At 39.2% G+C, this 25802-nt stretch overlaps 1 protein-coding gene across 1 annotated transcript in view; it reads left to right on the top strand.

Annotated features, from left to right (window-relative positions):
- The first annotated feature begins 966 nt into the window (after positions 1–966).
- LOC132378686 (genetic suppressor element 1-like) overlaps positions 967–25802 on the top strand; it is a 255016-nt gene continuing 230180 nt past the window's right edge. Inside the window, exon 1 of the mRNA XM_059945790.1 lies at positions 967–1092. Within this exon, the coding sequence (XP_059801773.1) occupies positions 1014–1092 (79 nt within the window). The 5' untranslated portion in view covers positions 967–1013. The remainder of the gene's footprint in view (positions 1093–25802) is intronic.

The raw sequence follows: 25802 nt of genomic DNA on the forward strand, positions 1-25802 counted from the left end.
CGGCAAACCATTCACTCTCTCCAACAAACATCCAAGCATATTAGTGATAAAACAAAAATAGAAAATACTGGAAATACTCAGCAGGTCAGGCTGCATCCACGTGGATAGGAGACACTTTCTAGTGGCTGCAGATTTTCCTACTTCCATCCTAGTGACAGAGCTGTACATCTCAGGGAAACATTGGAGACTACTTAGTGCCTCAAGGAAAGGAAAGAAGGCAGTCTTACATTGACCACTTGCTCTTCAATTTTTCTCCATTGTCTTTTCAGCTTTTCTCAGACCTTGTGAACAGCCTTGGTATCACTTTCCCATTTGTTGGATGTTATCTCCTGAGGCATAATTCTTCAACTGGCATCTCATCTCCCAGATTCCAGAAAGAGTAGGAATCAATGTTAATATAGTGAGAGCGAGTTCTTTCCATTGAGAGATATTTCCGTTGTAAGTTGCCTTCTGCAGTCCCACAGTAACCTCTTACAGTAGCTAGCAGCCCATTGAAAATATGGTCAGCAGGCAAACCACCAACTGAATATTTTTGAAGTCCAGCAGTGTAAATAAACTGGGCTTCAGAACAATGATGAGAGCAAGTTAAAACTATCCTATTGCATAATTTAGAACAGTTTCCAAAAGGTTAAATTATTTCTGTAGTTTTGCACTAACCACAGTAGTTCAACTTTTTTATTCTGTCATTGTTCACTACTTATATGTATTAACTATGCATAGGAATTTGCACAAGCTTTTCAGGTTTAAAGCTTTAATTAAACCTGCTAGCCATTGACAAGTAGTAAAATAGAAGCAAAGGAGTGAAACTATTCTTAACTGCAAACGTTTATCCTGTGTCAAGAACCAATTGGTGCTGTGTAAGCACATTATGACCAGCCAATTAGATAGTAGAGGGCCATTTCCTGTATCGCAGTAAGTCTTATTCAAAGAAACCAATACTCCGTATAATGCTAACAGATTAGACTGAATACCTGGCCAGAAAAGGACAAAACATTTACTTTTCATTTTACAAAATGGCATCCAGTTATACTGCCAGGTATCTTCAAATGAAACTGAAGGACCCAAGAAGAGCTGTGCGCCAGTCTGCAGAAGGTAAAACTCTAATAATTCTCTTATTGAAAAATGTTGTTACTTTTACCATTTACAAAGTATTGAAAAATATGATGTATTTTGTGATAATTGCATAGTTATTTATTAAATTCACATCTTTCCTGCTGGAGTTCAGAAGTTATGAAAAATAAAACATTTGTTCCATGTACTTTACAGAATAAACACAAAAACAATGTTTCTGCAAAATAAAATTCATTTTCAAAATAGTTTATTCCAAACAATCATGAAGAAAATTATTGATAAAAGAAATAAGGTGTTTGGTTCATAAATAATGTTAAGCAAAAAAGCTTTATTTGAACTTGCATTCTTCAAACATGGAATTTCTTTTGCAGCACTAAAGAAAAATTATGCCGAGTGCTAAGTTTCTACATACCACGTCTATTATTAGTTTTCATCTGAGGAATATGTCCTGTTAATTCTGCTTTTGTGGCTGAGCTCTACTTTTGCTATCAGATTTGCACAAGATAGCCTTTTCACAGAACTCTTTCCGGCTTGTGGTTGGAGGCAGAGGAAACAGTCAGTGATGAAAATTGAACAAAAAGAGGGCGAACCTAACCACATAACTATTTCTGGACCTTTTTTTTTAATGCATTCAAATGAAAAACTAAGAAAGCATGCAACTTCTTTATTTTACCATTATGAGTTGCTCATCTTAGTCTCTTCAGCAGCATGCCCTCAAAGCTTGTAAAGGGAGAGTGAGGGTCATAAATAACTAAGACTTGACCAGCAACGAGAGGTCCATTAACCAGAAGCCTACCTGTAGAATTTATATAAATATTGTGGCTACAGGAGCAAGTTAGTGTCCTGACACAGTCATAATAAAGTTGACCTTGGGCTGTAGAGGCTCAGTCACTGGGGATATTTAAGAAGAGAGTGACAGATTTTCAGACTAATAAAATCAAGGGATATGGGGTCAATATAGGAATGTCTGGCTGAAACTCTTTAAAACCTTTACCTCTTCCTAAAATGTGGTGCCCAGAAATAGATAACAAATTTCTATTTGCTAAATGGCAGTGGCCAAATGGCTCTTTGATAGAGGGCAATGATTTTATCCCTCTACTTATAAAACCCAGGATTTTTATCCATTTTTAACCATTTCATCAATATGCCCTGCCTTTCCAACAAAATATGAATGGTTACTCCTGAATCTCTATTTTCTTGTACCTACTTCAGAATTTCATCGTCTGTTTCTATTGTCTCTTGATGTTCTTACCAAAATGTAATACCTTACACCTACAATACCTGTCCAGTTGACCAGCCTGTCCATATCTCCTTTATATAAAACAGAATGAAGTTTCTGACCCAATATGTTAATCTCTCCATTTTTACAGACTCTATCTGACCTGCTGCATTTTCTCAGCATTTTCTATTTATTTTAGATTTCCTATTTTTATTTACTTCTTGAGATCTTTTATTATTCATAGAGTTACACGTCCAAATTTTGAGTGACATGCAAACAACTCGAAGTATTGTGTCACCTTTTGTTTTCTGTTAAAAGCATTTTTATACATTTTAAGAATAGCACTATTTTGCTTGAAAGGCAACACTACAGTGGACTTCAAACTGTCAACAGTGTCACAAAATGAAACATGAAAAATGCCCATATTACTTAGAAAATAGATTTCATGTGGCCGAACCAGGGACTTAGAAATTTCCAACATGATCAGTTTGCTATTAGATACTAGGCCTCTTTTACAACTCATCCATAAGATTCTTAACTATTTTATTAATGTGCCCTGTAACTTTTAGAGTTTTTTTTAAATCAGATATGAAAGGCTTACTTTTTAATCTATACATTAAAAAAATGGTCATTTAATCAAAAGGTCAAGACAGTCAAAAAGTTGAGTCTCTGCAAAGACAGGACAGCTCAGTCTTTTAAAGATAGAAATGGTTGAGTATGCTCTATGGTTAACTCATCATGGTACACAGAATGTGGCTGTTCTGTGTCAATCCTGCTCATCCAACCTGGAACATATAGCAGTCAAATGTCATCCATTTTATCTGCCAAGGGTATTTTCTGCCATCATACTGGTAACGGTGTATATTCCACCTCGGGCCAACATCAGGAAAGCACTGAAGGAGCTAAGTACTGTGATTAGCTGTCATGAAACAGTGCACACAGATGCCTTCCTTATCATTGCAGGGGATTTTAACCAGGCCAGCTTGAAGTAGTATTTGAGCAACTACTACCAACATATCACTTGTGGAACCAGAGGAACCAACACACTTGACCACTTTTATACCATTAAGAACATTTACTGTTTCATTCTATGCCCACACTTCGGAAAGTCCAATCACCTGGCTGTATTTCTACTTCTGGCATATAGGCAGAGACTAACAGCCTCAGTGATAGGACCAAGAAGATATAGTGAAAGTAGGCGGAGAAGCACCTACAGGACTTCTTTGAGTCAGTAGTCTAAGCAATATTCAGGGATTCATCTTTGAATCTTGACTGAATTCATCACATTTGTCATTGACTTCATTAAGACTTGTGTGGATGAGTGTGTGCCTTTGAAAATATACCAAATATACCCAAACCAAAAGCCATGGATGAGCTAGGACATTTATAGTCTGCTGAGGGCTAGGTCTATGGCATTCAAGGTTGGTGATCCAGAACTATACAAGAGGTCCAGGTATGACCTGCGTAAAGCTATTTTAAGAGTTCTAAAACAATTCTGATTGAAGTTAGATGGAATAAGATGCATTTTAGTACTGGCAGGGCTTATAGGCCATTACTTCCTACAAGTTGGAACCTAACATCACGAATGGCTATGATTACTTACTCCTAAATGAACCCAGTGCTTTTATGCATGCTTTGAAAAGGGGAATAAGACTACACCTGTGCAAGTCCCTCCAGCATCTTGTGACCCTGTGATGTCTGTTTTGGAGGGTGACGTCTGAAGAAGATGAAGAAGAAGATGCAAGACCTCAGACCCTGATAGAGTACCTGATAGGGCAATGAAAACCTGTGTCATCCAGCTGGTGGGAGTGTTCAAGGACATTTTCAATCTCTCACTGCTGCACTCAGAGGTTCCCACCTGCTTTAAAAGGGTGATCATCATACCAGTGGTCAAGCACTGCAGTGAGTTGCCTCAATGATTATTACCCATCGCACTCATATCTACTTTGAGATCATGGCCAGAATCAACTCCTGCCCAAGCAATGACCTGGGCCCACTGCAATTTGCTTATCACCACAATAGGTCTACTGTGGATGCAATCTCAATGGGTGTTAAGTTAGCCTTGGATCATTTGCACAATTGCAATATCTACTTCAAGCTGCTATTTATTTATTCCAACTCTGTGTTCAACACAATTATACCCTCAATTCTAATTAACAAACTCCAAAACCTGGGCCTCTGTACTTCCCTCTATAACTGGATCGCTGACTTCTTCACCGGGCGACCACAGTCAGTACAGATTTGAAATAACATCTCTTCAGTGACAATCAACACTGCTCACCTCAAAGAGGTATGCTTAACTCACTGTTCTACTCTCTCCATACCCACCACTGTGTGGCTAGGCACAAGTCCATCCATAAATTTGTCAATGCCACAAATATTGTTGGCAGAATTTCAGATGGTGACAAGGGATAGAGGATCGGCTTGTTGATTGGTATTGCAACAACAACCTGGCAGTTAACATCAGTAAGACCAAGGAATTGACTGTGCACTTCAGGATGGATAAGTCAAGGAAACATACACCAGTTCTTATCGAGAGATCAGTAGTGGAAAGGGTGAGAAGTTTCAAGTTTCTGAGTGTTGTTCCCAACATATTGATGCAATTACAAAGAAGGCACTTCAGCAGGTTTAACTCATTAGAAGTTTGAGGAGATTTCGTATGTCACCAAATTTCTCCAGATGTACTACAGAGAGCATTCCAACTGGTTGTATCACCATCTGCTATGGAGGGACCACTGCATAGGATCCGAAAAAGCTGCAGAAAATGCCTCTCCAGCATCAAGCACATCTTCAAAAGGTGATACCTCAAAAAGGCTGCATGTCACCGGGCGCAGATATGGCCTAAGTGCAGAGCAAGAGACACTGAAGCAGGTCAATAGTTCACAAACTCTAATATGAACAGAGTTAGGGAGAAAAGAAAACAACAAAGGCTAGGCCAAACAGGATTGCTAACTAAAACTCTCAAATGGTAAACGAAGCCTACACTGCAACTGAAAGGAGTAACTAAATATAAAACGAACACTGCTAGTCTTCAGAGTCAGTTGACTTAACAGTCCAATTTCTCAGGCAAGGCTGAATGCAAGCAGGCAGTGAAGCATTGCTGTGCTTTGTTCAAGTCTCGACAAGTACTGTGATGGAAAGAATGCAAATACTATCACAAAGAAATAATAATTAGCTGACATGTGCATATTCATGAGTGTAATCGCCGAATCTGCTGTGCTGCAGAATCCTTGGTTGTGACACGGCATCCATAGTCAAGAATTCCATCAACCAGGACTTCTTCTCATTGCTACCATCAAGGAAGGGCTACAGAAGTCTGAAGGCACTCATTCAACATTTCAGGAACAGCTTCTTCTCTGTTGCCATCATATTTCTGAATAGACAATGAACCTGTGGACACTATCTCACTATTTTTTCTCTTCCTTTACACTACTTAATTATTTTTACATATATCTATCGTAATTTATAGTTTTTTATTACTTATTGCAATGTCTCACTTCTGCAAAACAACAAACTTTACAACATATGCCAGTGATATTAAACCTGATCCTGATTATGCATTTACATTTAGGATACAAGACATAAGACATAGGAGCATTTAGGCCCTTCAAATCTGCCATTCCATCATGGGTGACTTATTTTCCTTTTCAACCCAATTCTCCTGACTTCTCCCCATAACCTTTGATAGCCTTTAAATCAAATAACCATCAATCTGATAATTGAAATTTACACAATGACCTTGTCATAGACAGGATAGAAAAGGAGGTGGGGTAGCATTGCTGGTTAGAGAGGAGATTAATGCAATAGAAAGGTAGGACATTAGCCTGGAGGATGTGGAATCGAGATGGGTAGAGCTGCATAACACTAAGGGGCAGAAAACGCTGATGGGAGTTGTGTACAGGCCACCTAACAGTAATAGTGAGGTTGGGGATGGCATTAAACAGGAAATTAGAAATGCGTGCAATAAAGGAACAATAGTTATAATGGGTGACTTCAATCTACATATAGATTGGGTGAACCAAATTGGTAAGGCTGCTGAGGAAGAGGATTTCTTGGAATGTATGCGGGATGGTTTTCTGAACCAACATGTCGAGGAACCAACTAGAGAGCAGGCCATTCTAGATTGGGTATTGAGCAATGAGGAGGGGTTAGTTAGCAATCTTGTCATGCAAGGCCCCTTGCGTAAGTGTGACCATAATATGGTGGAATTCTTCATTCAGATGGAGAGTGACATAGTGAATTCAGAAACAAATGTTCTGAACTTAAAGAAGGGTAACTTTGAAGGTATGAGACATGAATTAGCTAAGATAGACTGGCAAATGATATTTAAAGGGTTGACGGTGGATATGCAATGGCAAGTGTTTAAAGATCGCATGGATGAACTACAACAATTGTTCATCCCAGTTTGGCAAAAGAATAAGAAGGTATTGCACCCGTGTCTGACAAGGGAAATTAGGGATAGTATCAAGTCCAAAGAAGAAACATATAAATTAGCAAAAAAAAAGCAGCACACCTGAGGACTGGGAGAAATTCAGACACCAGCAGAGGAGGACAAAGGGCTTAATTAGGAAAGGGAAAAAAGATTATGAGAGAAAGCTGGCAGGGAACATAAAAACTGACTGTGCTTTTATAGATATGTGAAAAGAAAAAGATTGGTCAAGACAAATGTAGGTCCCTTACAGTCAGAAACAGGTGAACTGATCATAGGGAACAAAGACGTGGCAGACCAATTGAATAACTACTTTGGTTCTGTCTTCACTAAGGAGGACATAAATAATCTTCCAGAAATAGTAAGTGACCGAGGGTCTAGTGAGATGGAGGAACTGAGGGAAATACATGTTAGTAGGGAAGTGGTGTTAGGTAAATTGAAGGGATTAAAGGCAGATAAATCCCAGGGCCAGATGATCTTCATCCCAGAGTGCTTAAGGAAGTAGCCCAAGAAATAGTGGATGCATTAGTGATAATTTTTCAAAACTCCTTAGATTCTGGATTAGTTCCTAAGGATTGGAGGGTGGCTAATGTAACCCCACTTTTTAAAAAAGGAGGGAGAGAGAAACTGGGGAATTATAGCCCGGTTAGTCTGACATCGGTGGTGGGGAAAATGCTAGAGTCGGTTATCAAAGATGTGATAACAGCACATTTGGAAGGAGGTGAAATCATCAGACAAAGTCAGCACGGATTTGCAAAAGGAAAATCATCTCTGACGAACCTTATAGAATTTTTTGAAGATATAACTAGTAGAGTGGATAGGGGAGAGCCAGTGGATGTGGTATATTTAGATTTTCAAAAGGCTTTTGACAAGGTCCCACACAGGAGATTAGTGTGCAAACTTAAAGCACACAGTATTGGGGGCTATGGTATTGATGTGGATAGAAAATTGGTTGGCAAACAGGAAGCAAAGAGTGGGAGTAAATGAGACCTTTTCAGAATGGCAGGCAGTGACTAGTGGGGTACTGCAAGGCTCAGTGCTGGGACCCCAGTTGTTTACAATATATATTAATGATTTAGACGAGGGAATTAAATGCAGCATCTCCAAGTTTGCAGATGACACGAAGCTGGGCGGCGGTGTTAGCTGTGAGGAGGATGCTAAGAGGATGCAGGGTGACTTGGATAGGTTAGGTGAGTGGGCAAATTCATGGCAGATGCAATTTAATGTGGATGCATGTGAGGTTATCCACTTCGGTTGCAAGAACAGGAAAGCAGATTATTATCTGAACGGTGGCCAATTAGGAAAAGGGGAGGTGCAACGAGACCTGGGTGTCATTGTACCCCAGTCATTGAAGGTGGGCATGCAGGTACAGCAGGCGGTGAAAAAGGCCAATGGTGGGAGGTCCTACTGCAGTTGTACAAGGCCTTGGTGAGACCACGCCTAGAATATTATGTGCAGTTTTGGTCCCATAATCTGAGGAAAGACATTCTTGCCATAAAGGGAGTACTGGGAAGGTTCACAAGATTGATTCCTGGGATGGCAGGACTTTCATATGAAGAAAGACTGGATTGGCTAGGCTTATACACATTGGAATTTAGAAGATTGAGGGGGGATCTTATTGAAACGTATAAAATTCTAAAGGGATTGGACAGGCTAGATGCAGGAAGATTGTTTCCAATGTTGGGGAAGTCCAGAACGAGGGGTCACAGTTTAAGGATAAAGGGGAAGCCTTTTACGACCGAGATGAGGAAAAACTTCTTCACACAAATGGTGGTGAATCTGTGGAATTCTCTGCCGTAGGAAACAGTTGAGGCCGGTTCATTGGCTATATTTAAGAGGAAGTTAGATATGGCCCTTGTGGCTAAAGGGATCAGGGGGTATGGAGAGAAAGCAGGTACAGGGTTCTGAGTTGGATGATCAGCCATGATCATACTGAATGGCGGTGCAGGCTCGAAGCGCCAAAAGTCCTGCTCCTGCACCTATTTTCTATGTTTCTATGTCTCCACGTCTGTCTGTGGTAATGACTTCCACAGATTCACCACCTTCTGACAAAATAAATTCCTCCTCCCCTCTATTCTAAAAGAATCTCCTTGTATTCTTAGGCTTTGCCCTCTAGTCCAAAACTCTCCCATTAATGGAAATATCCATAAAACAAAACAGCGTTGCTCTGGACCCAAGGTGCAAAACACCGCACCAACAGTCATACACAACACAAAGCACACAGAACACGTATAAAAGAGCAGAAAAATATAATCACTCACAAAAAAATGTAGTCCAAGACCCTGAGTTCATGAATGTTGCAGCAGTCTGCTTTCAAACACAAAACAACTTGTCTTCTGCTGAGTGAACACTAGAGTACAGCCACACCACCTCTGGTGCTCTGGTGGAGTGCACTGACTCCAAAGCCTGTCTCCTGGGTGGCTGCAAGCAGACAACACTGCAGTTTGAGGCCTAGTCTTCTCTATGACTGAGGCCAAGCAGCCCTCCGCCCTCCACCCTCCACCCCCCGTTGTTTGCCAATAAACCAGTGAATTGGACTTGCAGCATTCCACATTAACAATGTCCAATAGGGTCTTGATATCACAAGAAAAGTGACAGAGACAATTACTCGCTGTTAGACTGCACACTTTCTTTGTGCAACTTCTCTGACAATTCTCAGACACAGGTAACAACCTTGTCCACACCAAATCTAATGCCTTCAGTTTCTCCATCAATGAGCAACTCGTTGATGGAGTAGACCTGCAGTACTTTAAGTTCTTAATGTCCAGCGAGGTCTTGTGATTGTAAAAAGTACAACACCTTTGGTTGTTGGTCCTGGAGAAGCTGCTATGTCCAAGTATGCTGCCATCTTACTCTGCTACTTCTTAAACTCATACTGAGCTGGTCAATTTCATCAACTTGGTCTCCAACTTCTACCCTGCCTTCAAATTTACTCTCTCTATCTCTGACACCTCTCTCCCCTTACTCTATCTCTCTGTCTGCTTGTATATTTAATAAACCTACTGACTAACAGCAAACTTGACTTTATCCCTTCCCACCTTGTCACATGTAAAACTACTATTCTCTTTTCTCAGTTAATCTGTCTTCACTGCATCTGTTAGACAATAAGACATAGAAGCAGAACTAAGCAATTCAGTCTATTGAGCCATTCCATCATGGCTGATCCCAGATCCCACTCAACACCATTCATCTGCCTTAATCTTTAATGCCCTGACCAACCTGGAAACTATCAATTTTTGCTTTAAATATATCCATGGTCTTGGCCTCCACAGCTGTCTGTGGCAGAGCATTCCACAGAATCACTACTCTCTGGCTAAAAAAATTCCTCCTTAACTCTGTTCTAAAGGGTCACCCTGCAAAATTGTTCTGGAAACCCCCACCATAGCAAACACCCTCTCCAGATCCACCTTATCTAGTCCTTTCAACATTCAGTAGGTTTCAATGAGAGCCTCACACATTCTTCTAAATTCCAGTGAGTACAAGCCCAAAGCTGCCAACTGCTCCTCATATATTAACCCCTTCATTTCCAGAATCATCTTTGTAAACCTCCTCTGGACTCTCTCCAATGATAACACATCCTTTCTGAGATATGGGGCCCAGAACTGTTGACAATACTCCAAGTGCAGCCTGACTAGAGTCTTCTAAAGCCTCAGCGTTACTCTTTGTTTTTTATATCCTTGAAATAAATGCCAACATTGCATTTGCCTTCTTTACTACAGACTTAACCTGTAAATTAACCTTCTGAGAGCTTTTAACTGATCTCCCTTCTGGCACATATCTCTACTAGCAGGACAAGTGCTAGACCAATCCCTTCACCTCCTCTCTCGCTATCCTTTAGGGCCTCAAACAGTTCTTCCAGTTAAGGCGGCACTTCAACTGCAAGTCCGTCAGGGTCATCTATGGTATATTATGTTCCCAGTGCAGTCTCCTCTACATCACTGATTGGAGGACCAGTTCATCAAGCACCTTTGCTTCATCTGCTACAAAAGGCAAGATTTCCTGGTGGCCACACTTTTTAATTCTATTTCCCATTCACATTCTGACATGTTGGTTCATATCTCAGCTACGGTCATGATGAGGCCACCCTCAGGTTAGAAGGGCAACACTTGATATTCCATCTGGTTGGCCTCCAATCTTGATAGCACAAACATTGATTTCTCTAATTTACAATAATCTCTCTCCTCTTTCCCCTTATCTCTTTTTCCATTCACCATTCTGGCTCCCCCTTACCCATTCTCTTTTCCTCATCTGCACATCATCTCCCTCTGCTGCTCCTCCTCCTTCCCTTTCTCCCATAGTCTATTCTCCTCTGCTATCAGATTCCTTCTTCTTTAGCCCTTTATTTTTCCCACCTATCACCTCCCAGACTCTCACTTTATTCCCCCCTTTTCCACACACCCACCTTCCCCCTCAAGTGGTTTCATCTATCACCAGCCACCTCATACTCTTACCCCTCTCCCACCTTCTTATTCTGGCTTTTTCTATCTTCCTTTCCAGTCTTGATGAATGGTCTTGGCCTGGCCTGCTGAGAGTCTCCAGCACTTTGTGTCTGTTGCTCTGGATTTCCAGCAACTGTAGATATTTTGTCTTTATTATTTAACTTCAGACCTTTCAGCTTCCCATGCATTTCTCTTTAATAATCGTGACCACTCTTACTTCTGCCACTTGACACTCTCGAATATCTTTCAGGCTGCTGGTGTCTTCCACAGTGATGGGTGATGCAAAATACTCCTTCAGGTCATCTGCCATTTCTTTGTTCCCCATTACCAGCTTTCCCATATCATTTTCTAGTGATCCGATGTCCATTCTTGCCATTCATTTACTCTTTATATATCTGAAAAAATCTTCAGGTATCCACTTTTATATTATTTGCTAGCTTTCCTTCATGTTTCATCTTTTCTCTCCTTATTGTTTTTTGGTTGCCCTCTATCTTCTGTCATTTTTAAAAGTATTCCAAACCTCCGGCTTCCTGCTAATTCTTGCTATATTGTATGTCCTCTATTTTGCCTTTATGTTGCCTTTGACTTCCTTTGTCAGCCACATTTGCCTCATCTTCCCCTTAAAATGCTTCTCCTTCGGGATGAACTGATACTGCATCTTCCACATTACTCTCAGAATCTCCAGTTGTGCTGCCCTTCCATCATCCTTGGTGGTGTCCCCTTCCAATCAACTTTGGCCAGCTCCTCTTTCATGCCTCTGTCGTTACCTTTACTCCACCGTGATATGATTTTAATTTATCCTTCTCAAACTGCAGGATGAATTCTACCATAGTATGATCACTGCCTTCCTTTGCCTTAAACTCCCTAATCAAATCTGGTTCATTACATAGCACCTAATCTAGTTTTGCCTTTTGCCTAATCACATTCTGCACATTTCTTCTCCTGGGATCCAACACCAATTCTGTGTCAATTTGCATGTGGTTCTGGTAATAATCCAGAGATTATTACCTTGGTTCTGTGTTTTAATTTAGTCTTTAGCTCTTAAATTCCCCAAGCCGAACCTCTTGTTCTTATCACATCATTGGTAACCACATGGACTACAATAACTTAATCTTTCCCCTCCCACTCCAAATTCCTCTACAGGTCAGAGGAGATGTCCCAAACCCAGGTTCTAGGTAGATAGACATCACAGCCTTTGGGACTCTCGATTCTTGTAACAGAGAATTGTGTCTATATCCCTGGCTATACTATTCCCAATTGCAACTACATTTCTCTTTTCTCTCTCCTCTTGAATTGCTCACTGAACCACAATGGTTCCTCATCCTCACTGCAGCCCCCATTCTCCTTCTCACAGGTTACAAGGATCTTAGCCCAGGTGAGCAAGTTCAAGGGCTGAGGCTCCTCCAGGACTACTTCTTGGATCCCCTGAGATGCCTCATTTGCAGTCACCCTCTTGTCCCTGGTGACAGAAATATTTTGAAGAAGTTAATCTAATAGGTATGATTGACTTCTGGAACACAGTGTCCAGGTAGCACTCTCCTTCCTTGATGCATTGCAATGTTTGAAGCTCAGATTCCAGGTCATCAACTTTGACCCTGAGTTCCTTGAGCAAAGAACGCTTGCTGCAGATGTGGTTATCAGGGACCGCAATGGGCTCACCAGCTCCCACATCATGTTCACCTGATCCCAAATTCCTACTTTTAATTAGTTGTAATTTGGTATCTTTTTAGTTAACTACTATGGAAAAAAAATACCCTTTCTTACCTGCTACTCACCTATGCTTCCTTGCCAAAACCTCTGGCCTTGCAGTTCTACACTGGCCCACTCACACAATGGCTGATCCAAAATGACCTCAATGACCTTGGCCTCTTCATACTGAAGCCTCTGGAGCAAAGACTCAGGTCCCCACCCTAACTCTACACTCCAAGAATTTGAAACTGCATTTAAAACTCACTTCTTTTCATTTGTCCAAGTGACTTGCTCTTTTCAATTGTTGCTGCTCTTGTACAGATCTCGCTCTTGCTACTCCAAAGTGAAATTTATAGCAATAAGACTTGCTTTTTTTCAATGGATTCCACTCTTGTATAAATCTTGAACTCGCTACTCCAAAGTGAATCATAGAAGCTAGTGAGTTTAAGGGAGAGAACAATGGTATGTAGGAGCATAGCAACATTACAAAGGAGAAGATAATGGAGGTGTTGAAATACACAAAGATGGATAAATCCTATGGTACTGTATATCTTGGGCTGTTATGAGAGGCAAGGAAGGAGATTTCTGAGGCTTGAAAGAGGTTTTCATGTCTCACTAGCCACAAGTGAGATATAGGATATCTAATATTGGTCCTTTATTTAATATTGACAGCAAGGATGCCAGGAAACTGGAGGTTGATGACCCTTACATTGGTGGTGGGAAAGTTGCAAAGGGATTCTGAAGGGCAAGATTTATTTACATTTGGAAAGCCAAAGACTGGTTAGCGATAGGCTTTGTGTATGTGCAATCCTTCCTCATGAAATTAATAGAAGCTTTCAAGGGCTAACCAAGAAAAGTGACAAGAGCAGGTTCATGAATGTTGTCCAAATGGACTTTAGCAAGGGTTTGACAAAGTTCCAGATGGTAGGCTAGACAGGAAGGTAAGAACACTTGGGATCCAGTGTGAGTTAGCAAACTGAATACAAACAAACATAAAATGCTAAGGAACTCAGCAAATCAAGCAGAATCGATGGAGGGGAATAAACAGTCGACACTTTGGGTGAAGACCTTTCGTCAGGACATGTTTACCTACAGTATCTCTGGTTTTTAAAATTAGATACAAAATTGGCTTGGTAGTAGGAGGCAGACAGTAGTAGTGGAAGGTTGCTTTTTAGATTAGAGGCCTGACATCAGTGATATGCCACAGTGATTGATACTGGGCTTTCTATTGTGTATCATGCATAGTAATGATTTGGATGAAAATGTAGATGGCATGACTAGTGAGTTTGCAAATTACACTAACATAGTGGTATAGTGGTCAGTGAAGAAGATTATGGTCACATCAGTATATTCATCAACTGGGAAAATGGTCAAGCAAATGAAAATGGAATTTAACTTGGATAAGTGTGAAGTGATGCACTTTAGAAAGTTATACCAGGGCAGGTCTTAAACAGTGAATGGCAGGATCCTTGGAAACAATGTTGAACATAGATATTTTGAAGTTATTGGACTTAGTTCCTTGAAAATGGAATCACAGAGGGGGCTTCGAGGAAGGAATATTGCATGCTTACCTTTAACACTGAAGGCATTGAGTATAAAAGCTTTGTTTGTTTAACTTATTTAGAGATGCAGCATGGAACATTTTAAAGATGTCATGACAGACACTTACAGTAAATAGACATGCCATAAAAGGGTATATGATTAATGCAGGCAAGTAGAGATAGGTATGGTGGTCAGCATGCATGTGGTGAGTTGAGAGGCTGTTTCTATGCTCAAAGTTCGAAGTAAATTTATTATTAAATTACATATACTCTATGTCACCTGAGATTCATTTTCTTGCGGGTATTCATGGTAGGTACAAAGAACATAGGATATAGAGGGATATATAATGAATGCAGTCAAGTATAGATAGGCATGATGATTAGTATGATTGCAGTGAGCTGAAAAGCTGTTTGTATGCTGCACAACTCTGACATTTTGCAAGTTGGGGGATGGAAGGAGCAGAATTTAAGGGAATTTACTGTACCTATGAGTGAGATTCCTGCTATACTATTAAAATATGATTATTCAGCAAATGTTCAAATACCCCAACTCAGAACAGCCTGATCCTATTTTCCAGGCCTCATTTTAACTGAAATCACATCTGCATCTCGAGTACAACTTGCAAACAAAAACGCTTATTCAAATGTCTGGAATGACACCTATTGGCATGTCAACATCACTATGATGTGCCTCTGCAGAAATTACAAATTTGTAGGCTCATAGTTTTGGCAAAGACTAGTATCATTTCTGTTGTATTTCTAATTTCTTCCTATTGAATTCTAACTCCCAAACATTCACCTATTTTGACATCCTGTCACGTCAACTTGGTGTACTTCTACCATTCTTATTTCAGTATTGCAGATTTTATAACATCTGAGTGTTTTATAGTGCTTCTTCCGATACCTGGGTAGAGATTATTTATGAGAGCTAAAAAGCAGGTATACAGAATTTATTCCTGAGAAGTACTGAAGTACTCTCTCTCCACTTCAAAAAAAACTATTGCTCAGCCATTTCTCTCTATATATTATCGCCTTCCTGTTATTTCCACTGGCTTTAATTTTCTTAACAAGCTACTTTGACAATTTGTGGAATATCTCTGAAAGGAGTTTTCTGCTTTCTCTGACTCCCTAATTCGGTCACTATGTTCCAGGTCTTGACTTGTAAAGTCATTGCCCTATACATCAAGAACCAGACTTCTGCTCATAATCAAACCGCCATTTTTCATTGGGTCTTGGATTTTTGTAAATATTTGCTTACATAGCTTCTTATCAACCACTGAGATTTTCAATCCTCTTTCCCACATGAATTTCACATTTAGTTTAATTTAGTTTGCGACATTATTCCATAAACATTTAGTTTCCAGTACAAGAGAGAGGTATCTGATTAAATTAATTAATCAGTCTCTCCTTTCTTTGTAGGTTCTGCATAATTTGCTTTCAAGTTGAATATTAAAACAAGAATTAGTAAGCAAAAAGGCTAATCTTCTAACAAATATGCATTCTGTAGCTACACCAGCAGGAGATGCATCAGTCTGAGGCAAAATATTGTTCACATCTACTAATAACCCACATGACTGTAGAATTTATAAAAACTGATGAATTAGAGAACAAAGTGTAATCAAAATGTTCTTTTTCCCATTTATTGTCATGATTGAGAAAATGTGATGAAATCCATCAGTACTTAAGCAACATTTGGGAATACATTTCATTCATTCAATTTAACATGGACAGTGCTATTAAATGACAAGCGCTTATGCTAGTTACCACAGCAACAAAAATCAAGCTGCAGTAACACTTGTATTATTATTATGAGAGAGATAGAATCCTGTCATTTCTGGCAAGGAAGTATGCTTGTTTAGATGCAGAAAGGGCTTTATATAGTGAATTACATGACAGCATTTTTTCAGTTCTGTACAATGCTGAAAATAACAAGTAACAAAAATTAAAAACATTTGTAATCAGAGTTTGAAATATCTAATTCCTTCAGTGTAAACCATGTATTTAAACATTTTTAAATCTTTGGTTAATCTATGAAGCACCATGACAGGGTTCAAAAAAATTGGATTAATCAACAGATTAGGTATCATTATATGAAAGGTGAAGCACTAAAGAGACAGATTCCCATCTATATTTTTATATTCAATATATAGCAAATATTTAAATGTTGATTATCAGTATTTTTATTATACTATACCTGTGTAAATACTTCCACAATAGAACTTGGGTTAGAATGATGCATTGAGATTGAATTAATTCTTGTTCTGCACATCCCGTGTGGAATCCAGATGTGCATGCTTATCACTGAAGGCTATAGGAAGATTTCAGGCAGTCTCAAAATTAATCATCTCCTTGACGGAATGAATTCTGACATCCTTGTTAATTGAACAAAAGTAGTTAGTTCAATTGTGTCTTGCAAGGATTCAAGGAAAAAGCAAAGGTGAACTATTTATTGCATCATTTGATTTCAGTACTGCCACTGTGAATACTGTTGATCCTCATGTAATGGTTGTTCAGGTTACAGAAATTAATTCAGGCAGAATTCACAAATCACTACCCAAAAATTTGAGGTATAGAATGAAACTTATTCTCAGAGTTTGTGTAGAAATAATAACAATTTCAGAATAAGCTGGTATCAAGGAGATATCATTTTAACCATGTCATTTTGGTGTTGCTTACAAAGTAAGCACTGACATGGTTTGGGGCGGGGGGAGGGGGTGTGAGTCTAAGGAATGTTTTGATCTATCAAAAGAAATTTTCTTCTTTTAACCCTATAAAAAAGTTCTCTTTTGTTAATTAAGTTTAAGCTTTCCACATAACAGGTTTAAGTGTACTATAAGATCTGGATTCTTAATAGCATTATGTAAAGGAATTTGCATTTGGTTAAACAATTTATACAAGTAATAGATAATAAAGCTTTAGCATGCTGAAAGCATTCTGCAGAATCGGGGAATATGCTAAGCTATGTATGTTCCATCAAATCTCTCAAGGACCACTAGATGAAAGCCTGTGTCTAATAGTTCATGATTATTGTAGATACTGATCAGTCACAAAAATTGCACAGATCATTAGAGAATTGTGTGCTTTCAGACATAAGAGCTGTCAAAAGTAATCTCTGATTTTTTTATGATGTGGAAATGAATGCATTACAGTTACAAACTGCAAGTCTTAAATAAATCCATCAGAAGCTTTGAAATTGTTTCACAATACAAAAATAAGGCTTTTCTTCTGTTGCCCACTTTCACATAGATGTGTTAGTTGTAATGCCATACACTGTAATTTGCTTTAAATTATTTTGCTATTCAGGTAGGACTGTTTTAAGTGCAGTATTTCATTCAGGCCACCAAGTTTACTTGCTGCAGATCACTAGAATTTGACTTAATTTGTTATTAGGTGATGGAAGTTTGCAAACAAATAAATAAAATTCAATTTCTGGTTAATCTTAAAATACTGAAAACATGCTAATTCGTGAGTTAAGAATACAGATCTTTTATGTGAGTTCAATAATCATTGAATTTTGCATTGGAGAAATAATGAAGTGTATTATATGGTCAATTTATTAAATAAACATGTAGAGTAATCAAATACAGCTTTCAAATATACTGTAGTAAGAAATAATAAAGAATGTAAATGTGAGGATCTGTTCTGATTTTACTGCCCCAGTGATTGTATAGCTGATATTGATTTCAGAGAATGTCTTACATGTGGATTTCTTCTTCATGGCATCTAAGGGTAAACAAAATTATGCAATACTTAATGAACATTATTTATTCTAAAATAAATATAAACATATATAATTTTGAAAGTAAGTGGAGGTCATTTAGGACTGAAGTGAGAAGGAAGTACTCTGTGGTGGAAAGTTTTTGGAATACTCTGTGGAAACCTTATCCATGAACAAGGTTTCATTTAAAACAGAGATCAAGAGATTTCTGAAATCTTATACTGATTTCTCCAATTCTCTCAGTAATTGCTAGAGGAAAGAAAATACTGATATTTTGGGTCAAAGCCCTGCTTCAGGACTGAGTGTTAAGAAGTGATATGGCCAGTTTAAAGAGAAGAAGGGGATTGGTGAGTGAGTTTTGTGAGAAATTTTGTCGGCTCCAGTTCTTCCATGGACATCTCTCCCCTACTTCTCTTTATACTAGCCACCTCACCTCTCCATTCTCAGTCCCAATGTAGGATTTCAACCCAAAATGTCAATAATGCCATTCCTCTACAGTTGCTGTTTTACCACTGCATTCCTCCAGCAGATTGTTATGCATAGATCAATTGCTTTTAATTTTATTTTAATGCAATTCAAAATGTTTCTTTAGCTCTCCTGCCCATCTACCACCAGATTTTTTAATATGATTTCCTAATTCTCTGCTGTAATCTATGCATATGTAATTATGTATAGCTATAATTAGACATTCTAACATAAGACGGTGTATTCTCTGTGTAGGAAATCTATTGTGAATATTAAAAATTTATATAACAATGTGCCAGTTTGCTACATAATTGCTTGTATGTCATGAAATATATTCAGTACATCATTTTGAGTTAAGTAGGATGAGTTATATGCTATGTAACTAGATTATGAACTGAGAGATAAAAACTGGGCAAAATCAATCAGAGATTTGGAAGATAAATGCAACTTTGTAGAATGACACCAGCCTCCCATTTTACACCTTGATATCTTTTGGCAACTGTGATGCCTATCTGTGCTAATCCCACTTCTCTGTGTTAGGTTCATATCCCTCTGTCTTTCCTGTCCATGTACCTGTCCAAATGTCTTTTAATTGCCATAATTGTGCCCGCTTCTTCCACTTCCTCAGGCAGCTCATTCCATATAACTACCACCCTTTGTGTGAAAAAATTCCTCTCAGATCTCCTTTAAATTTCACCTTCTTTACCTTAAAGTTAAAATTTATGTTTTGAGACCCCCCCCCCACCTAGGAAAAAAGAGTATGACTTTCTACCTTATCTATGCCACTCATTATTTTATAAACTTCAATAAAGTCACTTCTCAGCCTTGTACATTCAAGTGAGAATAAAACCAGGATGGAAGCTCCTGTCTTATGGTCTAACCTGCTTCATCAGTCTTTCTAATGCTAAAGCTACCAAGGCAACCAGAACTGAATACAATACTCCAAATGCAGCCTGACAAATGCCTTTTATGGTTGCCACATGATGTTCCAACACATACTATACACATGCAGCCTCTGCCTATGAAGACAAGCCAGTTTTCTTCACTATCCTACCTACCTACATAGAAGTCACTATTTTCAAGGAGCCATGATCTTGCGTCCTGAAGTTCCTTTGTATTTAATACATCAAAAGTTTCTGTTATTTTCTGTATATATCCTGACAGTATTTAAAATCCCAACGTGCATTACCTCATGTTTAGATGGACTATTTCCATCAGTTGATCTACTGTATGTCTTTCTTTTTTACCTTCAATTCCACCATTTTTTACACCATCTACAAACCATACACACAACATTGTCAAATAGCAAATGACAGTGGTCCCAGCATTGATCCTATGGTAAACCACTGGTTAGAGACTTATAGTCAGGGAAATGCCCCTCAGCTAAAGACTCTTGCTTCTAACATCATGACAATTTTGGATCCAATTTGCCAACACCTCTTGGATCCAGTGTGCTTTAACCTCTGGACCATCCTAAAGTGCAGGATTTTTTTCAATCACGTAGAACCTATAACTGTATTTAGAACAAGCGCACCAGTATTTCAATACAAAGTTTCCTGCTGAAATCTATTTAAAGACAACAGAGTTGCAGAGACATCAACATTCACAAATCGTACTGGATAGCCACCATTTAGAAGATTTTCCAATGTATCTGATCATGAATGCAGCTTCAGGTCTCCCCTGCAAAGACAAATGAACTATTTTTACTAAGACAACTTGAACTTTCTATATCATTACTGCTTCTCTGTCCTTCTGATGAAGTGTATCAGCTTGATTATATTATATTTCAAAACATCAAATTGAAACAGAAATAGGGAGATCAAGGGGTACAGGCAAACATATCTCAACGTCCTCCCATGTGCTTAATTAACCTACTAACCTGAATGTCTTTCAAATGAGAGGAAACCAGAGCACTCCAAGGAAACTCATGCGATCACAGGGAGAACAGACAAACTCCTTACAAACAATGGTGGAATTGAACCTGGGTTGCTGGCACTGTAATAACATTATGCTATTGGCTACACTACTGTGCTACTTTTATTATTAACCTGAAATTCCTTTTTTTAAGAGAATACTCAGCAGTCACCAATTATAAGGAAACAAGCAAAACAGTATAATAAGAAGTTATAAGTCCATTTTTCTCTGTAGATGTCACTTGATCTGCTGAGTTTCTCCAGCTTTTCATTATGGGTCTCCCTTGAGAGTGGGAAAGGGGCAGGGAGAGGGAAATTATGGTTGGGAAAAGGGGAAGAGAGAGGGATCAGTCAGTAATGATCAATAAGCTATTTGTTTGGAATCAAATCTTTTGTCTCAGGGCTGGATATGCCTCCACCCACCCACCCCCCTTCCCTGGCTACCTTCTCTGTCACCTTCCCACCTCCCATGGCGCTCCACCCTTGCCATTTCCCAACATCCTTTGCTCTTGCCAGATTTATAAACTCTCTTTCCGCTCCACCCTAGATATATATATATGTGTGTGTGTGTGTGTGTGTGTGTGTGTGTGTGTGTGTGTGTGTGTGTGTGTGTGTGTGTGCATGCGCGCGCACACGCGCGCGCCTTAATTTTTTGCACATTTACAATTTTTTGTAAATATAAAATAATTATAATGAATGCACCATGAATTCTAACAAAATACTTGAAAGCAAATATGACCCAAACATTTTTTGAGGTAATAGGGAAACATTTGACATCTGACAAATGCTTCTCTCAAAAATAGTGTCCATAGTAAATTGCATAACTGAAGATGAAGACTCAAAAATAGTGCAGAATTGCCAACCACCAAATTCACTGGTATTACAAATAACTGCGTACTAATACACTTCAGCATGCTGAAGAAATTGTTAAAAAGAAATTTGTCACTGATGGGTCAAATAAATGGCCAGATCGGTTTCATTTTGGGAGCCTAAATTCCAAACTGAGAACTCTATACCAACAGAGAATGTCCAACCTGAAAGTGAAAGTTGTATATTTGTATTTTAAATATAATTAAATAGCCAACAAAGCTCAAGTGAATTTGTTTCCTTTTTGCTAGTAATGATTCCAAATACACCATAGTGCAAATTTACTTAGATTTACAGATCTTATTTAGACAATTATATTTTAATATATGACAATAATTAAGAGTTAAAATGTTTGGCAAGTGTTCTATACTGAGACAACAACAAAGGAGGTATATGAGGAAACCAGTTGCAATAATTGGAACAATTGGGAGCAACACTGAAAGGAAAGCAGTGCATAATACCAAGGGAAGGAGGAGCTGTGAGAATAATATTGCTTTCCCTGTTTTTTTGTAACTCCAAAACATAAAATTAAATTTGTTTTTAATTAATTAATTAAGATATTTTTCTTTTATTCAGGAACTCTCTGTAATTAGCAGCATTTATCTTCCCATCAATTCTGACCAGATCTTGAGTCTCTGCTGTTGAAAAGCATCTCCATAGCATGATGCTACCTCCACCATATTTGATAGCAGGGATGGTGTTACCTGGCTGATATGCAGTATTAGATTTATGCTACATGTACTGCGTAGTGTTGAGACTAGTTCAACCACAATACTTTCTTCCACATCTTTACAATATCTTCTAAGTGACGCTTTGCAAACTCTTTCTGGCAAAGTTATGTTTTTTTTACATAGCCAGGGCTTCTTCCTTTGAGCCATGAACTTCATCTTTAGTTGCAACCATGGAATTCTGCAGCTCACTCAAAGTGACTGTTCGAGTCACGGTAGCCTCTCTTACAAGTGCCATTCTTCTCCAGCATCTAAGGTCAGAGTGGCAGCCTGATCTGTGTGGCTGTAGTTGCATATTTTTTCAACTTTTTCACGATGGACTGCTGTGAGTTCTGAGGTATGTTCAAAGCCTTTGAGATGGTCTTGTGCTGTTTCCCAGATGTGTACTTCTCTGTTATCATTTCCCTGATGTGTCTTAAATACTCTTTTGCTTTCATTTTGGTTTGGTCTTTTGAAACTCTACCATACTGTTGGACCTTACAGAGAGAGTGGTTATTTCTTATTATGAATTCATTGAAAACAGGTGATCCTCCAATTTTGTACATCAACAAATTGGGTGAGTTGGTAAGGTAATATACAGTATTGCAGCTGAGGAAAGTTACTGTAATAAATATAAAAGGGATGAATACTTTTTCAGCCTCACAATTTTGGTTTTTAACTTTTAGTAAATTATTGACAGGTTTTATAATATTTCTTTCAATTTAACATGATGCACAACGTTTTGTAGATTAGCTCAAAAAATCCTACTTCAATTTATTTTAAGTTTAGAAAATGAGACAGTAAATTGTGAAAATAGTTCTTGGAATGCTTGTTCACGTGGATATATATATATATATATATATATATATATAGGAAAGTTTAAATTGTCCCATTCAGGCTTAAAGAATTAATTGCTTTGGAGGATTTCTTACTGTTGTGGGATAATGTCGTTGCTGATTTGCTGGGGGGGATTCATTCTGCTTGATAGGTGAGACTTGTGGCTGTGAAACAATCTCAGGTTCTGGGGCCTCCTCAGTTGGTTGTAGGAGTTGACTTTGGGACTGCGGAAAGTGGTTCTGGCAGCTCTTCTCACCTTTCTTCTGGATGTGTTGGTATCCCAAATAGTGCACGGCAGGCTGCTTAATCTGCTGATCTATCCCAGGCCACCAGACAAAGTAAGAGCCAGTGCTTTCATTGTAAACACATAGATGAGCCATATGTAGCTCCTCCAAAACTTCAGCTCTCAGCTTGGATGGTACAACATACCAGCCTTTTGGGTGGCCATGCAGACCTAATACAGTATGGGGTATTTTCTGGTTTCCCTTTTGATTATTTCTGCCATGACAGGGGGAGTTTTGATTTGTGTGAGGGAGAATACATCAAGAGGGGTATCCTCTTTTGCCTATTTCTTTTTCCAAGGGTAAACAGCACAATGCATCAGCGTTCTTAAGGTAGGTTATTCTATAGAATTTGATCTTGTAATTATGTCCTCTAAGAAACTGAGTCCATCTCTACATTCGTGCTATTGAAGTTACTGGAAGTTAGTGTGTTAAAAATGGACACAAGTGGTTGATGATCAGTAATGAGGGTAAACTCTTTCCCATACAAGTATTCGTTAACTGCTTTACACCCCAAACCAGACTCAAGACCTCACAGTCAATCCGTGTGTAATTTGTTCTTGCAGCAGTAAGGGAATGTGATGCAAAGGGAATGGAGTATTCACTTCCATCACTCATAGTGACATGAATACACATATACCATAAGGCAAGGCATCACAGGCAACATTCAAGTCAAATCGTCACTTTTTATTGTCATTTTGACCATAACTGCTGGTATAGTACACAGTAAAAATGAGACGTTTTTCAGGACCATGGTGCTACATGAAACAATACAAAAACTACACTGAACTACGTAAAACAACACAAAATACTGCTCTAGACTACAGATCTACCCAGGACTGCATAAAGTGCATAAAACAGTGCAGGTATTAAAATAAATAATAAACAAGACAATAGGGACAGTAGAAGGCAGTAAGTTGGTGTCAGTCGAGACTCTGAGTATTGAGGAGTCTGATGCCTTGGGGGAAGAAACTGTTACATAGTCTGGTCGTGAGAGCCCGAATTCTTCGGTGCCTTTTCCCAGATGGCAGGAGGGAGAAGAGTATGTATGACGGGTGTGTGGGGTCCTTAGTAATGCTGTTTCCTTTGTAGATGCATCATGTAGTGTAAATGTCTGTAATGGTGGGAAGAGAGACCCTGATGATCTTCTCAGCTGACTTCACTATCCGCTGCAGGGTCTTGCAATCCAAGGTGGTGCAATTTCAGAACCAGGCAGTGATGCAGCTGCTCAGGATGCTCTCAATACAACCCCTGTAGAATGTGATGGGGATGGGGGGGTGGGAGATGGACTTTGCTCAGCCTTCACAGAAAGTAGAGACGATGCTGGGCTTTGTTATGGAGCTGGTGTTGAGGGACCAGGTGAGATTCTCCACCAGGTGAACACCAAGAAATTTGGTGCTCTTAACGATCTGAGGAGCCATCAATGTTCAGCGGAGAGTGGTCACTTTGTGCCCTCCTGAAGTCAACAACCATCTCTTTTGTTCTGTTCACATTCAGAGACAGGTTGTTGGCTCTGCACCAGTCCGTTAGCCGCTGCACCTCCTCTCTGTATGCTGACTTGTCGTTCTTGCTGATGAGACCCATCACAGTCGTGTCATTGATGAACTTGATGATGTGGTTCAAGCTGTGTATTGCAGCACAGTCGTGGGTCAGCAGAGTGAACAGTAGTGGACTGAGCACACAGCCCTGAGGGGCCCCCGTGCTCCATGTGATGGTGTTGGAGATGCTGCCTCCGACCCGGACCGACTGAGGTCTCCCAGTCAGGAAGTCTAGGATCCAGCTGCAGAGGGAGGTGTCCAGGCCCCGTAGGCTCAGCTTTCCAATCAGTTTCTGAGGAATGATTGTGTTGAATGCTGAACTGAAGTCTATGAGCAGCATTTGAATGTATATGTCTTTATGATACGGATCACAACGTGCGAGTACAGTGTTTGACATTACCATTTCCTGTGTCTCTTGGAAAGCTACCTCACACTGCTTTGTGCATTGCCATTTCTTCTTGATCTGTAGTAATAAGTTCAAGGGGTGGAGCACAGTAGATTGATTTGGCAGGAACCCGTTGTAGTAATTGACAAATCATTAAAAGGACTAAAACTATGACATGCTGTTTGGCCCGGGGGAATCGAACACTGTTTGAATTTTCTCAGCGCTCTTGTGGTGTCCTTGTCTGTCAATGGTCTGATCATAGTAAATGGTGCTTGGTTTAAAGCATTCACGTGTGTGTTTTGCTCTGAGCCCATAATCTTCTATTCCTTTTAACACTGTCTTGAGATGCTACTGTAAAAATAAGCCTATGATAACAACAAGCCCTTTGTGAGTTTTTATGGTGAGAAACATTTTGGCCTCTTTTGCATCTCCATCTGTATATAGGTATCAGCTAAGTCTACTTCGCTAAAGTTTTTCCCTTCAAAACGGTTTGCAAAAATATCTTCTATCCTGGGTGGAGGGTATTGATTTACTTTCAGTACTGGGTTGATGGTGGCCTTAAAATCACTGCAGGTCCTGACAGGCGCAATCTTCTTGGCTATTGGTAGCACTGGCATTGCCCTTGGAGTCCACTCAACATTGGAAAGAATTCCTTTAGCCTCCATGCGATCTAGCTCACTGGCTACTTTATCACAGATTGAAT

The sequence above is a fragment of the Hypanus sabinus genome, chromosome 20 (genome assembly GCF_030144855.1).
Source record: "Hypanus sabinus isolate sHypSab1 chromosome 20, sHypSab1.hap1, whole genome shotgun sequence".
Taxonomy (NCBI): domain Eukaryota; kingdom Metazoa; phylum Chordata; class Chondrichthyes; order Myliobatiformes; family Dasyatidae; genus Hypanus; species Hypanus sabinus.